Source organism: Mycteria americana, chromosome 5, assembly GCF_035582795.1.
Source record: "Mycteria americana isolate JAX WOST 10 ecotype Jacksonville Zoo and Gardens chromosome 5, USCA_MyAme_1.0, whole genome shotgun sequence".
NCBI classification, from domain to species: domain Eukaryota; kingdom Metazoa; phylum Chordata; class Aves; order Ciconiiformes; family Ciconiidae; genus Mycteria; species Mycteria americana.
The window spans coordinates 66,270,187-66,288,339 of NC_134369.1; the positions used below are offsets into that span (position 1 = coordinate 66,270,187).

The 18,153-nt window shown below is 35.8% G+C and overlaps 1 protein-coding gene across 3 annotated transcripts in view; it reads left to right on the forward strand.

Moving 5' to 3' along the window:
• The window catches only part of PPP2R5E (protein phosphatase 2 regulatory subunit B'epsilon), a 71,972-nt gene extending 54,866 nt beyond the window's left edge, over window positions 1–17,106 (forward strand). For 2 of the 3 annotated variants that reach the window (XM_075503780.1, XM_075503781.1), the window contains exons 4-14: window positions 153–254; window positions 2,425–2,517; window positions 3,158–3,288; window positions 3,375–3,434; window positions 4,070–4,178; window positions 5,167–5,220; window positions 5,321–5,371; window positions 6,225–6,344; window positions 7,301–7,428; window positions 9,842–9,943; window positions 12,569–17,106. In XM_075503780.1, the coding sequence (XP_075359895.1) occupies window positions 153–254; window positions 2,425–2,517; window positions 3,158–3,288; window positions 3,375–3,434; window positions 4,070–4,178; window positions 5,167–5,220; window positions 5,321–5,371; window positions 6,225–6,344; window positions 7,301–7,428; window positions 9,842–9,943; window positions 12,569–12,668 (1,050 nt within the window). In that variant the 3' untranslated portion in view covers window positions 12,669–17,106. The remainder of the gene's footprint in view (window positions 1–152; window positions 255–2,424; window positions 2,518–3,157; window positions 3,289–3,374; window positions 3,435–4,069; window positions 4,179–5,166; window positions 5,221–5,320; window positions 5,372–6,224; window positions 6,345–7,300; window positions 7,429–9,841; window positions 9,944–12,568) is intronic. The other variant, XM_075503782.1, reaches the window with a different exon arrangement.
• Window positions 17,107–18,153: the final 1,047 nt, after the last annotated feature.

Consider the following 18,153-nt stretch of genomic DNA (forward strand, 5'->3'; position numbering starts at 1 on the left):
TGTATTGTTGCTAAAGAACTTAGTCAGACAGCAGGCAAAGAAATACTGCTTATGTGATGGAGGACAGATAGAGTAGGTATAGACATACGGAGTCCTGAAATTTAGTACCTATCTGAAAAAGAGATCTCATTATTGTTTCTTTCACTCTTCAGGTATCTTGCAATATCTTCAGAACTCTCCCACCTAGTGACAGCAATGAATTTGATCCAGAAGAAGATGAGCCCACCTTGGAGGCATCATGGCCACATTTACAGGTTTTTGATCATTTATCTCAGAAGAAATGCTTATCATTGCTTAGCGTGTCTAATAATTTTCTCAGCTTTTTCTTAACCTGTGAATCAGAACTAGTCTGAGACACTAACATTTATTAATATTGTAATAAAAACATTTATTAATTATTAATATTGTTCATGGCTATAATATAGTACCTACAAAGACAGGAGAGTACTTTGTGAAATTTGCAAAATGTTAAAGCTTTCTTTCAAAATTGTATTGATGGTGTCCCTCATATTCCTGTTTGCCTTCATTGGTTTAAAAATTAATTTGCTTTCCAAACTGCTCTGATGCACAAGTGTTTTTCAGCAACTTCAGCAAGAGCATTGTGGGGATGATACTGCTAGCAGTTTTGCTTTACTGAGGGTAGTTGATTTTCATACAAATGTACTCAGGTGTTGGCATCTGATCAGAAAAATGAATGAGAATCTACATCCCTGTCTAAGTCTTCTTTCCTCTCCCTGGGCTGAGGTTTGCTTTCAGGTGTTTGTGGAAGGATGCACGCTCACTGCTGTGTATCATCCCTTCCTCTGTACCTCATGTGTTAACACAAGGTATTTTGAACAAAGAACATAAACTAATTTTGGAGAAAGCATCATTGATGCTAATGCAGTAAATTGCTTTATAGAAAATATAGATGCAGATCCTGCCTGTGTTACTCAGGACGATGACTTACACCACTAGTAAATTTAGAAGAAGTTTGCCTGAGTAACAGTTTGTGGGGTCTGGGAGTTTCTGTGAGCAAAGGAGCACGACTGATCTCAGCTTGAAATGAGGATTTTATTTGACAGTTGCATGCACAATCCTTGCCTGTGAGCAGTTTGTTTCACTCTTTGTGCTCTCAAATTTAGAATCTGTTGAAATGTAGGTTTCATCCCTCATTTATATTTAAATTTCACAAAAATAAGAATCTTGAAAGCTTCAGGGCAGCTCTGAACGGCTCTGCCTGCCTGGAAACAGCACAGACATACATGTCTGTTATCTTATGTTGGCACTAGTGCTGTAGTTTTAAAAGTCATTGTTTACATGGAAATGATGAAATTTCTTAGCCAGTGGATGATTTACCGTTGTCAGGAAGAAATGCACCAAAGTGTTTGTCAGGAGTTGATGGAATTGATTTCCTGATGATTTAATATTAGTTATGTAAGCTGTCGCTTTTTCCATGTCCTATTTCTAAACCTCTCTCCCCCTTTTTGATTTCCTATTGTTTCCTCTTAGAAGTCAAAGAACACTGACATAAAGCAGCAGCAGCAGTATTGCAGCATATTGGTGTTTGCATGGAAAAATTTAACATTATTTTAAAATGTAATTTTTAGCTTCCTTTCTCCTTTCAGTATCAATATTCATACTCACTGAAGTCAGAAGGGAAAAAGTTTTCAATGGCTGCTCTTCTTGAAAAGGTTCAGCAAAGAGAATTGCTAGCTGGTAGCTCATCTGATCAGTGACAGGTCAGGGTTGCAGTCTTACAAGGCCACAGCAGTCCCTGTTTCACTTCACTTCCTTTTTGCCTGGTTTTTATACTCTTCTTTTTCTCCACTAAATGAAAAGTCTGTTGCCGTCCCACTGAATAGTTTAGGCAGAGATGGAGTTGCATGAAAGTAAGCAGGTTTTCTCGAGGCCTGAGGCTAATCTTTACAGTAAGTTAGGAACTTCTGAATAAATTTTGATTTGTATTCTCCTTCTGTGTTTCAAGTTGTAGTAGAAGACTAGTCTTAAGCAGTTTCTAATTTAATTTAAATATTTCCAACTGTTTCACCAACCCTTTCAGAATTGTAACATCTATATTTGATGTGACTTCAGCAGTTCATAGGGCAGTTTAAATGTGCTTTCCAATTACTCCAGGAAGCTGTACAAGATGATAATAAGCATTACAAGATGGCAGTGCCTGTTCTTGGTGATGAAATGTGTTTGACTGGAGTTAAATAAGCAAAACTAACTTTAAAAGCCCATGTAATTAATTCTAACTCTAAAGTAGCAATTTGATAAAGGAGAGAAACCTTTTTCATCTTTTTAACCTTTTGCTCTGTGGAAAAATAAGTATTTTATTTTCTACCAAAAGAATTTAGGGAAATACCTAAAACTGTAATGAGTAATCAAGTCATGAACTAAACCATGGTTGGTTTTGTTCCCCCCCCCCTTCTCCTTTTGCAGCTTGTATATGAGTTTTTCATACGATTTTTGGAAAGCCAAGAATTTCAGCCCAGCATTGCCAAAAAGTACATAGATCAGAAATTTGTATTGCAGGTAAGCTTATCTGTTTTCTTTAAGACTTCATTTTGCTTTTGAAAAAATTTTCTTTAAAAAGGTTTTGTTTAGAATTTGAAAGTGTAACTTTACGTGTTAATGCAACACGTAAAGATACGAGGCCATGCAATCACACGAGGCCATGCAATCACTAGGAAGGCTTAAGAGCTCATAGTATAAATTACAAGCAATTAGAAAAATGTGACCTTGACACAATGTTGTGGGAACAAAATATTAGAGCAAATGAGGATCTTTTAGTTCTGCAGAGTGAAGGAATGGTGGATGGTAAGAGGCAAACCGTCTGATTTTGTAGATATGACAGCATCTAAGAATTTATTTTATTTATTTTGGGGGAGAAGGAAGGCAGCATTTTGGAGCCAGTTAATCAAAAGTTTATTAGTTGTTTGAAGATTTCCAAAGTTTTGTTATGTCAGAAGTGGAAATTAATAAACTGAGTTTTGTGATGTTGTGCTGGGGTTACAACAGATTTTTTTTTAATACTGTATTTCTACACCTTGAGTAACACAGGTATCACATTCTTACATGCATGAGCTTTCATGAATTTAACTTTTATATAGAAGTCTGTGTGTCATATTTGTCAAATGTCTACTGTTTCAGTTCTCTTTTCCTTTAAACACAGCTGTTGGAGCTGTTTGACAGCGAAGACCCTCGAGAACGAGACTACCTAAAAACAGTCTTGCACAGAATTTATGGCAAGTTTCTGGGTCTTAGAGCATTTATCCGAAAACAGATTAATAATATTTTTCTACGGTAAGTTGTGGGAGAAGGTACTTTTTGCTTATGAACACTTTAGGAAACTGATATATGGCTTATATTTAACTTTTATTTTTTTTTAGATTTGTTTATGAAACTGAACACTTCAATGGCGTAGCTGAACTGTTGGAAATTTTAGGAAGGTAAACTAGTCTTTATTTATTATCTATCTCAAACTTCCCTCCTGGACATGTCAGAATAGTGTTGGATTCGGAAAAAGTATTACTATAAGCCCTGATTCTGAAAACAGATGTGTGCACATGCTCATCTTTAAGCCCACGTGCAAATCTCTGTCACATCTTTGCCAAGAGTATGTAATTGGATGCAAGTTGCAACCAAAAGTGTTGGATTGATTTTGTGTGTGTGTGTGAAATTTTGTGTACTTCATCCTTACACGCTGCAGAATTTTTTTATTTTTGAGCACACTAACTGTGAATATTTTGAGTAAATCTAATTCTGGTAAGTTAATTACTCAAGAACACCTTGCTTACATGAATTTACAGACCACGTAGGCAAGGTCTTCTCTGTTTGGCAACAGGTTTGTGCAGTTGTTTATATGATTATTCCTAAGTCGGAGCTGAATTGCTACCTAGATATGTACTGCACTGCTAACGTAAAGCAGGACAAAAGTCAGCACCTGTTTACAAATGGCATGAGCCTGCTATTTGCAAACAGGTGCTGATTGCTAAATTATTTTAATCTAGAAAGTGCTTGTTCAGACCTCAAGAATGTTTTCTGTGATGATAACACTAACAAATATTTCTCTTCTGATTTCTAGTATTATCAATGGTTTTGCTTTACCTCTTAAGGCAGAGCATAAACAGTTTCTGGTGAAGGTGCTGATCCCTTTACATACTGTCAGGAGTTTATCACTCTTCCACGCACAGGTAGAAATTACAAAAATATTTTCTGCTCAGTTAGAATGATTTTTTTTTTTTAAGGTTGCTTTGGAGATCTAATTGTGTAGCACATAAAAGGTGGGGGGGAAGTTTTGAAATGTGGAAAAAATGCAATAGGTTTTTTTTAATTCATTTAATATGCTTTGTATGATAAATGTCTTGCTTCTGTTCTGATTAGATAATTAAAAGCGTAACATACATCTGTAATATTTTGGGGATTTTGTTTAGTAGTTAAACTCTCTCATTAGGTTTTCCTCTCTGCCATTTTCTCATTCTCACAAGTTTGCCTTTCCCATTCCCTCTCCCAAGAGAATGTTTGGGTTTCCTTAGTCTTGTGCTGTCACGGCTCTTCTTCACCCTGGCAACTTTCTGAATACTAATACCTACGTTTTTGCATAAGCTTTAACATTCTCCCTCATGGATTTCTTAATGCTACATTTTTGCTCTCATATCTTTTTATACATTCAGCTTTCATGAAGTAATTTTTCCTCTGATAAGTGATACCTGTTGCCTTTGTCTCTGATTTTCAGATAGTGCAGTCTTTCTTATGCTGATAAAGCTGTGCTTTCCAAATATGTTATTCCAGGTTTTAGGTGTGTCGGCTCATCTTGCAAGAGTTTTCATGATTTTGCCGATTGTATAAAATGTGTAAAAAGATGCAGTTTCAGAGAGTAACAGAAGCTTCAAAACATTTGTTATATGACTGTACTTAGAATTCCAAGTTGCTCTGATTTTTATTGTATATGCTACTTTGTCACCCTGATTTTTTTGTAACTTGTTCTGTTGTTTCTTATGAACTGAACTTTGAGTGGATTTGCACAGTGCAAACTATGCATCTCAGTTTAAAATTGGATGCAATTTGAGAAAGCTGTATAGCATCTTGCCTTGAGTCTCTCTTTTTTAAAAAAATGTTTCTTTGTGGTTTCTTTATAGAAATATTCTAACTTCATTTTCTTAAATCTTTACCTCTTCACAGCTGGCATATTGCATAGTACAGTTTCTGGAGAAAGATCCCTCACTCACAGAACCCGTAAATATTTCTTTCATAACACCCCCCCCCCCCCGCATAAACGGCTTACTCTGTTGAGAGAAAAGTAAAAAAATCTAACTTTTTTTTCCTTTTAATTTAGGTCATTAGAGGTTTAATGAAATTCTGGCCAAAAACCTGCAGTCAGAAAGAGGTAAGTGGTATGCTAGTATTAACAAAACATAAGAGTTATTTTGTTCTACAGTATAATAGGCAGGGAATCTTTAGATATTTCAAGGTAGATAGCACATGCTGTGGTTGATCTTGGTATTAATTCTTGTAGGTGATTTTCCATACTTGAATTCTGGTGTTTTGGACAGTTTTGACTATGAAGAGAGAAGTTTGATAACCATAGTTTCTATTCAGAAAATAAGCACAGGTTCTTCTGCAGAGAATTTCTTTTTGTTTTGAAAAGGAGAAAATAAGCATAGTTAAGGATAGATTGGAAAACTCTGTTAGGTTTGGAATTGTTTATATGTGAGGATAGTGCTTGTCCAGGGAGGATGAAAGATATTTTATTGTCTGGCATTTACCTACTAAACATGTAAAAGATGCAGTTAGACATTTGCATTTTTCTTTCAAATTCTTGATGCAAATCTGTATTTCCCTAATGAGATTTTGTGACACAGCAAAACTGTTATTTTGAATATTGCTTTCAAAAATGAGGTAAAATTAAGAGACTCTCTTTATTTAACAAAGTTTAAGCCTTGGCCAAATTCTTTGTCTGTATGAGGCTAGGTTTTCAGCATGGATATACTGGTGCAATTCTGAATTTTGTTGTAAAGGACTACTTTAAATACACCATTTGCACACGCTCATCCTCCTTTTAAGAGACTGAATTCAGAAGCTGCTAAAGGTAGAACTGATCACATTTTTTGAGAGAGAGTCTTGCTGAGCTAGTGAGGCTTCCATTTCTCCCTGAAGTGGTAGAATTTGAGAGTTACCAGCATTTTGCTGATCAAGATGATCAGAGTTTTTATATTCAATGCTTCCTTCCTTGTCTTTAGGTCATGTTCCTAGGAGAGCTGGAGGAAATCTTGGATGTAATCGAACCATCACAATTTGTCAAAATCCAGGAACCCTTGTTTAAACAAATTGCCAAGTGTGTCTCTAGCCCTCATTTTCAGGTCAGTGGTAGAGGTTATTGTTTGTATAGGAACGTAGAGTCTCAATTTCAAACATAATACCCCCCCAAATGTAAATATTATTTTATGTTATGTGGTTTAAAATGCTTGTCTTCTGGATTTCTATGGAAGAGGGTATGTTGCAGTGGAAGTTCAGTTCTGAGCTCCGTGAATAACCTGTTAGATATGTCTGGGGTTACAGCACAGACTTGCTGTGCTGAGCCACATAAGGCCTTAAACTGTATCCAAGCAGGCTTTGAGCCCTTCTGACTGTAGGTGACGGGTACTCACCGTATGGCCTTTGGACTGATAGACCACATAGGATGTATTTGCTCCCTTTTTTAGCGCAGTATTGTGCACCATTCTCGTTTTTCTACTTACTTCCTTCTGTAAGGAGATGTCCGGTTAGAGGTGATAGAACCCATAGCCTGTTTTCTTCACATTGCGTAACAGGAAGAAAGGGAATGAATAGGATTTAAATTGAATCGTATGTGAAGGGGAGATAGTGTACCTTCCCCACACTTAAGATCTCTTCTCCCTTATTCAGCACAGCTACTGGGCCTTTCCCTGTCTCCTTCCTCTGGTATCCCAGCACTGCTCTCTTCCTTCCGATTGCAGTCACAGGATTGAGGGAAGGGGCGATGGGAAGTCTGTCTGCTCTCCCTTCCCCTCCACAGCTGCAGCATTAATGCAGTGTCTGCACCTGGTCTTCAGTGAGTCACAGCATGCTGCTCAGAGGAAAGAGAGAGTAGATGCTGTGGGGTCTGAATTACAGGATAAAAACTTAATTCTATTAATGCATGTTATGCTACTGATTGAAGTAGAGTTTTAATTCCAAAGTTAATGATTCCTGTTAATTCATCCTTTTGAAATTTCTCTGTGATTTGTTTTTCCTTCAGAAAATTACAAAATTATAGGTATCTGAATTCCTGTTAATATTTTATTCCTTTGACTCAAAGGTGGCCGAAAGAGCGCTGTATTATTGGAATAATGAATACATCATGAGTTTGATAGAGGAGAATTCAAATGTCATACTTCCCATCATGTTTTCCAGCCTTTATAGGATTTCTAAAGAGCACTGGAATCCGTAAGTTTTTGCCGTTACACTTTATCGTACCATTTGACGTACCACTGATAAACTTAGGGAATGTCTGCTGAAGAACATCTGAATGGGAGAGATCCAAATTCAAAGCTGGCATAAGCAGGTGCAACTCTGTTAATGCCAATATAAATTAGTGTATACTTGAGCTTGTCTCCAAATGTTTTTAATTATCTGGTATGTGTACAAAAATCAGTACCTTATGGGATAAAAATAGACCTTCTCACAAGCTGGAAAAAAGAGAAATTAGATGTTACATTGTTATTGAAGAAAAAGTGTTGCTCATCAAGCATTTCTCCTACACAGTTTTTTATAAACTGGTTAATGTCTTAAGCCTGATCGTAAATTGTCTAGAAGAATATCGCTTGGTATTAAAAAAGCTTTGTGGCCACATCATGGATGATACTGATACCTCAGGTAGACCTCTGGCAGTGGCATTTTTCTAAACATCTATGAAGCACATAGACATCAGTATACTCTTAGGTTGGGTTGTTTTTTGTAAATGTATTTAAATACAGCTGTTCTCTATTACACACAGTAATAGAGCAGTTGCTTCATATTGATATCCTGTTAATTCGGCATTTTTATTTTTAAACTGAATGACCTAGTAGAAAGTGTTTTAATGTAAAATACTATTACAGTTAGATGCCATGTATTCTATACTTTAGTTGAAAAGTTTTTCTAAGTCGAGATGGTTACTGTTTAGTAAACCTAGTATTTTTAATGAGCTGTGCTACATTCAGGTCCCAGTTGCTTTAAGACCTTACTGTAAAGTATTTGTAAAATATTTCATCTTTTCAAACATTAGTCTTTTTGTTCTATACCTAGCCAAACCCTCACGTTTGTGTGCTTACATGACGAATCTAATGCTACTGGAAAGCTTCTGTAACTAACGTTGGTCACAAAAAGACACTTTCCATGGCATAGTATACTGCTTTACCAGTCTCTAACCTGCCCGTGCTCCTGCCCAACCTTTTATACTATGGACTGGCATGCTTCTGGTAATGAGAATATTCCAGTGTTTCATACCCACAGGAATTTTGTACCTTTGACACACAAGCCAGGTTAAGATACATTTAAAGTAAAGAAGGTATTTAATGAATTTTTGTATTTATAAGAACATTTTTAAATGCAGGCAACAAAGATGGAAGTCTAGTGAAAGAGGTAAATGATAGATAGGGGTGTGTGGGAAATGGCACATAGTTTGCTATATAGGTTAGCTCCAAAGGTTCCTGGCACCTGTAATGTCCATTCACTGCCTCCTGGCTGAAGAGCTGTTTCTTAAGCAGCCCCATGTCTGAATATGACAACCATAGTAGTGGATCAGGAACTGGGATCTCTTGATTGATAATCTGTTCCAAATTCTTTGAAAGTTTTTTAGATTTGTTTTTTTCCCTTCTCCCTTTTCAGTTGCTTTGTTGTTTCTTTCTCTTCAACTCTGCCAGAAAGGAATTTTGACCTCTAGGTAATCAGACTATTGGCAGACCCATCTTCCTTTGGAAATTCTAGTATATTTTAGGTTGTTATCCAGTCAGATGGTATAAAAGAGTAAACTGATTCTACCTTTTTTGAACCTTTGTGGGACAGAATCCCTTTGAAACCTTTTTGAAATTATTATTATTATTATATATAATTTCTTCCTGTATGAACAGATCATGCCTGTTATGTTTTATGCAATTAAGCAACTCAAATTCAAATAAGCAGTGGTGTATTGGCTCTTGGGTAAGGTCAGGAACAGCTATAAGCAAAGTAGGCAGAGGTTAGAGAGATACTATATATATATATTTTTAATATATATATATATATTTCATTTTTTAATATACACACACACACAGAGTTTTACACAGACACTGATTCCATCATCTGAAGGATTTGTGGGGTTTTTTAAGAGGTTTTTTGCTGTACCAAAGTGAAAATGAATATGAAATGTATGAGTACAGGGAAATCACTCTTGAAACACAGCCTTGTATTTTGCATAGATGCACTGGATATTCAGCTTCATAGAAAAATCATAAGGAAATATGAATCACTCCCATTTCGTGTTTAAATTCTATTCCTTCTGCCTGCATTGATGATTTGGATCCCTGGAGTTCATTCAGAATTGCTCCACAGCATGAGGGAAGAGTCTGTAGTTATATGTAATAGCTTTCTGTTGTTACCTTTTACCCTAGAGTTTTGGTTTGCTCCATTTAAGTAGTCAGTAGAGACATAAAAGCTGATTCTCACCTTTAAATATGTTAATCAAAAGTAGTTTCACTGAAATCAAAGAATTTACATTATCATACTTGCAAGAGCAGAATTAGTTGCAGAAATGGCGGTAAGAGAAGACACTTTTATTTCACGTTTGATTTCACCTGAAACTAACAGACTCCTTTCTTTTTTCTTTTTTAATGTTTCACAGGGCCATTGTGGCTTTAGTCTACAACGTGTTGAAGGCATTTATGGAAATGAACAGCACCATGTTTGACGAGCTGACAGCCACTTACAAGTCAGATCGTCAGCGGTAACTTTTTAAAGCTTTTTTTGTCAGCTGTGCATAAGGCCTGCTGTTTAGTTTTTCCCTTACGCTCAGATGCAATTGCATAATCTCACACGTAACAGACACAATGCCTCATTTTTCCCTTGCATGCTCTTTAGCCGTCTCCTTGCAAGACATAAGATAAGATCATGTACAGGTTGTTCTTTACCGCTTATGAAATACAGTACCCATTGAGTTGCTTGGGAATCCACATTCCTCATGGAATTCCTTTTGACTCTGCATTCCAAAAGAATTAAATGTATCAAGATCTTCAATAATAAAAGAAAAACAAGGGTTTAAAGATAACACTTTGTTTAAAGACTTAAAAAAAGTTAAACTGAGGTTTGGAAAGTGACATGAGGGAAAACCCTAAGATTTGATTTTCCAAAGTACTGTTCGTAGGCTAGATATAGTCTTAAAGCAAAGAGGCATCTCTTGACCCTTTCATTTCTTATTCAGATGTCTTGCTGTCTCTGAGTCTTTTAGCACGCAGGATCCATTAGATACATGACTCATACGATCATTAGTTCCACCGTAGTAAAATGCTTTTTGTCTTTTCTCCTGTTTTCCTTAATCTTCATTTTCCAATTACGGTGCAGCATATTTTCTCAAAAGTTTCAGCTTATCCAAAGCGTCAGGTGAAAAAAATGAGGAAACTTCAGGAACTCTGAACAGTTTGCAACTTCATTTAAGTCATACTTTTTCTGTGACTCAGGGTTCCCCCAAGCAAAGCAAAGGGTACTGTATGTCGTCAGACCTTGTTAGGTTAGTATAGTCTCTAAAGTCTCTTGGAGGCCATATTTTTTGAATTGTGTGACTGGAGTCATGCTGTCCTTTTGTTCTGCTTTTTTGTTGTAAAATACAAAGTTTTATACACAAAAAATCTACACTTAACAGGTTAGTTCATTAATACAGTATTTTACTTTTAGAGACTTGGATATATATTTGAGCTAAGATGCCAGGTGAATTGTAGATAGGTGTTGATAAATAAGGCTCAATCTGCTAGTGCAGTTGGGACAACACTGCGTGGTTTTCTAGCAGAAAAGGCAGAGAATCTTAGGACTGGTCATCTATGACAGTGAGCTCAGTGACTTAAATCAATTTGTGATTGTACTTTGCCCCTTAAGATGAGGAACTCTGCTCTTATCAGGACCAGACACTGTAGCAGTATGTCCTGTGTCTGGATAATGGGTGAGGTTTATTGGCTGAACTGCACAAAGGATTTTTCTTGCACCTGCTGACATTGTATCTCCTATCAAGGCTGGTGCTAACCATGTCACCATTTTTATTTACTACTTATCATTTTAAAACATGTAAATACCTGAATGTGTAAACTGGGATATTTACCTTAATGTTTACAGAAAATCTTTAGCATCTTAATAAAACCACATTTCAAAAGGGTAGCTTTGATACCACCTAAAGCTTGAGCAGAAATATATTCAATATTAATGACTATGATAGGTCAAATAGGTAAGTTGGATAAGGTGATCATCCTCTAACAGTCTTTTGGGTAAGCAGGCATATATTTCATAATGATTAGAAGATAAATATGGGTAAGTAGCCTGAAAATGTCAGGCTATTTCACTTATTCTTATATTTAATTTTAAATACTTTCTAGTGACAGTGGGCTCTTTTTTTTTTTTTCTTTTTTTCTTTACTTTCTCTTTTCTTTACTTGGGAAATTAAAATTTGAAATAAATGAGCCAGATGTTGGCATTTTGACTGAATCAAGATGTGTAGGAGTGCTCCTAATCTGCTGAAATATTTTTCACAAATTCTCTAATGTGACTGGCAGAGAATCTGTATCTCTAGAATTGCTAGATTTCCATTTCATCTGAACCTACAGGGTGATTTAGTAGAAGTTGAAAGCATTTTGTGCCTTGCAGTATCGAGGAGATTTATTCAAAGTAAGCTATGGCAGAGATAGGAAATTTAGAAAGCAAATAATGCAAGTAAAGCAAATGTTAGGTTAGCTGTTTAATTTTGTCAAATCAGCTGTTGAAGTCTGTTGTTAAAGCAAATGCTACATAGATCTTCTTGTAGGAATTTGGTAAGGAAAAAAAAGTAAATCACTGAACAAAAGACACATCTTGTAACTTGAAATTTCCCTTGGCTGGTGCCTAAGCTATATGAAAGCCACCAGTCTATGTAAGTAAGAACAGTGATTCTAAAAGGATAAGGGAATGCTTGTTCTAGAAAGTGGCTGTTATTTATAAGATTAAAAAATACCTTGCTTAAATGAATAAATTTGAAAATAATTAAATGCAAGTTAGTCCCAAAATGTTAATTTTTATAATCATGGTATATTTGTTCCATAATAAAAGTCCACTGCATTCTTTTCTTCTGTATTACAAATTAGTGTCTATGAACACTGTCACTTTGTTCAGCTTATGTTTTATGTTCTTTTCCTACTGCTTTATTTAGTGATATTTATGTAGGTAACGAAAAGAAAACAAGAAAAATAAATTGACAGAAGTTAAATATATGTTAGGAAAATTGCAGTTGTGCTCAATAAAATTAGTGCTGCTGATTAATGTCAACTATATTTTTTAACATAAGTATTCTACAGTTTTCTCTACTGCTAACTCTTTGTTTTATTTCATCTGTCAGTGAGAAGAAGAAAGAGAAAGAGCGTGAAGAACTGTGGAAAAAACTGGAGGATTTGGAATTAAAGAGAGGTCTTAGACGTGATGGAATAATTCCAACTTAACAAAAAAACAAAACAGCATTATTAACCTGTGGAGTCACACATTTATGTAGTAGAAGATGGAGCAACAGTTTTCTGTATTGTGCAACTTTACAGTAGATTTCACATTTGTTTCATTATTACAACAGCACTGTATATACCTGTCTCTAAGTAAAGGAAAAAAATAAGGACTTTAATCCAAAGTTTGGACAGCAGATGGACTTCTCAGAACTTTGCAAACATAATCATTGTTTTAACCCTTCTTTAAAACCAGTCTTCAAAGATCTGTTGATGAAAATTGCGATGTCAAATTCCATTGTCAGGACCTGTTCCTTATTTATCGTTAGCAGAGAGTGTAATACAACTTTCAAATGTGAACAATCTTAAAATTTAGCTTGTCTTTCTGCTAAACTGTTAAGTGTATTTATAGTAAAAGAGAAAAAAAGACTGTCATTTCCTTATGAGTTTGTGTAACATCCTCCTTCTCTGGATAACTTTACTGTAATTTGACTTTTTTCCTTTTGCACATCTTCATAAGTTGAATGTCCATTCGGATCAGGGCCATGAAAAACATAGGTCCTGAATAAAAGTTTTGTTTACTGGTGTGAGCATTTTTTTAGTACCAGGCTGTCTCTGGTGCTTCCTTAATTTGAACATTAGGAGTTAAAAAACAAGTAGGTGATAAACATAGTAGGAAAGGGAGCTTTGGATTCATGCACCTATTTATTGCAAATCCAAATTAGTGTCCACAATCCTTTAAAAATGGGCAGTGGTAACACCCTGGACTTCAGTACCTAACCAGTATTGGTGACATGGCATTGGAAACACATACCAGAGTTGTTGTAGAAATACTAATTGCTAAATTATTACAGTATGTTTTTATTGGACCATATTGAAAGAATAAAGACAAACGCTAAACAGTGCAAGCATGAAATTGGTCTCCAGTGGTCATGGATCTAATTGGAAGCTGAGTCAAGATAGCAGTTTGGGCTGTTTGGAGTTGTTGCCTTACTTTTTAATATGTATTTATAAAGTGTTCCAGCAAAAGAGGATGTAGCCTCTAAGAAACATACTATAGTGTTTTTGTGGTTCTAGTACTATTACTCATCACAGTACCAGCCCTATGGTCTTAGCTGGAAAGGATTCTGGATAATATACTTCTGCATTCTCATCTGGATGCTCATTCCTAACTACTGTATTTGTTACCAAAAGTGGTTCTACAAATGCTACTGAAAAAAATTCTGGAAATCCTAATGTTCTGAGTATTAATAATAAAGTTTAAAATGCTTTTATATCAAAGGTGCATTGTGACCAAATTGTTTAAAACAAAAGAAAAAAAAAAAACAAACAAAAACAAAGAAGAGGGCTGTATTATAAGTATACATTATTGGCTATCTGCTTTGTATTTGAAAGTGGAATCTTACATCTTTGGTAGGTAAAATGCTGATAAGACTTATGTACAGTATATATTTAGCTAATGCAGTTGCATTATTATATACCGAAAGGTATGTGTTTCAGGATTTTTCTCCAGGATGCTTTTGAACTGTTATAGACATATGACAACAGTGAATTGATAATCCTAAACCATCAATCCAGCAGTATTTACAGTATAAAACTGAATTGGTGTTCATGAGTCTTTGTGATAGTTGCAAACATGAATTTATGACCTGTTGCCATTGATAGAAATACAGTATAAATACAAGCTTGTATATTTTTCTTCCTACCATTTAAATATACAGTAGGATTTGAAGTTTTCTTGTTTTCAGGCACGGAAAAGAGGTAAAAAAGAATTCCCTCCTAGACTACTGACTGTTTCAGGATTATCAGGTCACAGTTTGTACTCCTGGGTCTGCGCACACAAATGTTGTAAACTCAACGATTTTGTAAAAACTTGACACTGTTAATTCTGGGAAAAAAAAAAAGTGGAACTAGTCATATGCAACACCAAACACAACATGGTTTAATGGGATTAATATGAGCTTCTTTTAAGAACACTGACTGGGACGCAATGTAAAGTAGGCAGTTACTGTCATAGTTGAAACATTTTATTTTAAAGTGCTGAAGCAAAGGTGCAAGCTGAAATACTGAAGATTAAATAAATTTATAACAAATCATGTCCCTTAGCCCATTGATTTTGACAGTCTTTTATTTCTGTTACCAAAAAACATTTGCTAGTGTGATTTCTGTGTGAAATGATCATGCTTTACAATAGGGCGGACTTAAACTCATGCTTAAAGACTATGTTCAATTGTGAAAAGCTGAGATAGAATGGAGGAAAAAAGATTATTAATGTTTTCCACCTAGTGGAGTAAACCACAACAATGTGAAATTAGAAAAAGTACCTTGTCCTGTACTTAGAGTTTAGGTGAGTGTTGTTTGTTCATAACTACTTTTGGTTTTGACATGACATTCTAGTATTGATCATACAAAACTGATGAGAACCTGATGGGTTGCAATATTTTGTTACCTCTGATGTGGGGATAGTGGGGAGTATCTAAAGTTTATAGATGATTTATCACTTCCGAGAAGGAATGGTTCGTTAAAGTGAATGAGACGATGTGATATTAGTCACTTGACTCTAAAAGGCTGATAGGACACTAGGTTGCACTGTGCGATGTACGAGAAGAAGCACTTGCCACAATGATACGACCGTACCCCCGGGATCCACTGTTTGCCGCAATCCAAATGCAATGTCCTGCCGCTCTGCAGAGCTCCCATTGGTATCACTTGGAGTTGTAGGCAAAGAAGAAGGCAGCGTATGGGCCCAAGTGTGATCAGTGCGTCTATTTAATTATGCTTTCATTTTCTTCTTGAGTTTCAGAAACTACCTTTATTTGTGTAAATGTTTTTATTAACTGCTCGTTACAGCAGTTGTTGGGTGGTTGCTCGTGTCCTGTACCATATTGGTTTCAGGAGAAAGGATTGAATGCTCTCTGGTAAAAGGAAAGAGCTGCATTTTCAATACTAGGGCATCGCATCAGGTCGTGGGGATATAACAACTGTAAAAGCAAAGTTCCTCTCATATACTTTAAATTGAGCACACATTGCTTTCTTCATCTTGCCAGTCTCCCTTACTGTTTTCCTTTCATTGCTTTTGAGTGTTTTTTGTCTCTCTTCCAAAGGTTGGAATGCTTTAAATAAAAGTATTCTAATGCCATTGGAGCGTTCACTAGCAGGGTTACAGTAAATTTAATCTTGGTTTTGTTAGCATAAATAAAAGGATTTAATTTATTTTTTTTATCTCCTCCTACATATGGAAAAATCGAGGGTGTTAGAGCCAAGAATTACTTGAGTAAGAAATGCAGCAGCTGTACTTACATTATATGTGCGTAAGTACAGCCTCAGGCGCTCTCACTCTATGGAAAGGAAAATATATTAGGAGCTTTTAAAAACCTCGTTATTGTTTTGTGAGGAGGGAGAAAGACTAGATTCCTCTCCCCCCAAATAAAACCGAAATAATTTGCTTTTAGTTCTGTCTTGGAAAACAAAGATGGCCCTTTCTCTTAATTGTGTAACAATACCATCCCGAAGCAGTTGCCCTAAAACAAGAAAAGGTGACAATGCGCAAGATTGAAGAATGTTTTTATTTACATGTGGCTTTTTTATTTTGGCTCGCCTGCTTCCCTCAGCCGCTCGGGAGTGAGCCACGAATTAGTTTTTCTAGTTGGTATGTGCAGCAGATTTTGTATAGCCCAGTTTTTTGTTTTGAAGTCTATGAAACAGTATCTTGAAACAGAATGGAACTAATTTTGATTGAAAACTTTTATCCAAGTGTTGCTTCCCATCCACAGGAACATACACTTTTTATCATGACCTCTCTGAATACAAGCTTTTGTTATTTGGATCACTTACTGTAAATACGTTGTATTCGTAACCTCATGTAACAATGAGGAGTTTTCAAATATAAATAGTACCGATACATTTCTTGTTGTTGTCCTATTTTTGATTGTAGTATAGCGAATGACCTGTCATGCTTTTTGTTTCAAGGTTAGCATTAGATTCATAGATCTTAATATTTTAGCATTTCATTGTTTAAGCAGGAGAGGGCAGCAGAAGTTCATTTTTCCCCATAGGAATGCTCTGGTCCATTACTGTTTTTAAACTTAGATGCATCTAACTATCTGTGGGTAGGGGGGAAAAATGAAACATTTTTTATATATATTAAAAGGTGCATATGAAAATATATAGACTGGTCCAACCAGACTGTGAAAATGTCTTCTACTCTACACCGAAGTAATAATAAAAGAGAAATACCTTCCACCGCTGGATAAAGTACAAGCAGGTCTTAAGCTCTTGGATTCAAATGTCATTCTTTGGAAATAATTTACTTTCTTAAAAATGGTATCAAAGAAACTCGAACTCAATGGTGCTCCCAGCTATAAATGTGTAATCTTCCTCTTTTGCACATGCTCAAGAGGCTCTGTACTGTGGGTGCATCTAAATAAAGAAGCAATGAAGTGTTTTCCAGGTGCTTGGCTTTTTTTTCCACCTCCTCCCATCTAAACTTCATGTACCTTTTCAACAGTGAACTTCCAGTGATCAGATATCCATTCGCATGTATTAAATGTAAGGACACTTGTCTGAGAGAAAAAAAAAGCAACAAAACCAAAACAAAAGAGCGAGGTGGTAATTTAAGTTTCTGCCACAATTACCATAGTAAACGCTCAGTTTTCATTAAGTATATTTTTTTTTAAAGGTCCTCTCATGGCGATGAGCATCCTCGTACTGCACACAACCATGGCTGTCAGGGAGGTAAAGAGCAGGGGATACAGAAAAGAGGCATTAGAGCCACACAATGTTCTTTATAAACCCTTTGAGCTTTACGCTTCGCAGCTGGTGGAGGAACTTGATCTTTTATAGCATCATTCTCGTGTTTCAGTCCTTGTGCTACCCTGCCTTGTAGTTTGGAAATGAGGACAAAGGCTTCAGACGGTTACGTACGTGGGAAACACCCTCCCGAGAGAACCACGGATAGAGCCTGATAAGGGGCGGTGCTGGTGAACGGCTTTAGCAGAAGTGCAGTAGATATGGATGCTGCAATAAAACTGCAGGCAAGATATATTAAACATCTGATTTTAAAATATCAGTTTCCTACGTGAATTATTTCAGTAGCCTCATTCTTAAAAATTCTTTCCATTTTGATTTTTTCCAAATTAAATTTTCAGCAGTTGGATCTTGTGTGCTTTGTTAGAAGAGCTCATTATCACAAATCTCTTTAAATACTTGTAAGACAATATTCAGATCACTTAACAACCTCGTGTCTCTTTGCTTTCTTATTGCAAGACAAGTACTTTCCAAAGAACTTTAAAAAAAAATGAGAACATGCAGTAAGTTGGCCTTCAGGGTAGGATTTGTCTTCAGTACTTGCGAGTTAGAAAACAACCTTTAAAGGATTGGAATTAAAAACTTAAATTAGTTTTCTACATTTTGTAATGATAATTGCTTTGCTGATTTTCCATCTTTTGTCTTTCCTTCTCAGGAGTGTTTTGGTGTCTCAAATAATGGCAGA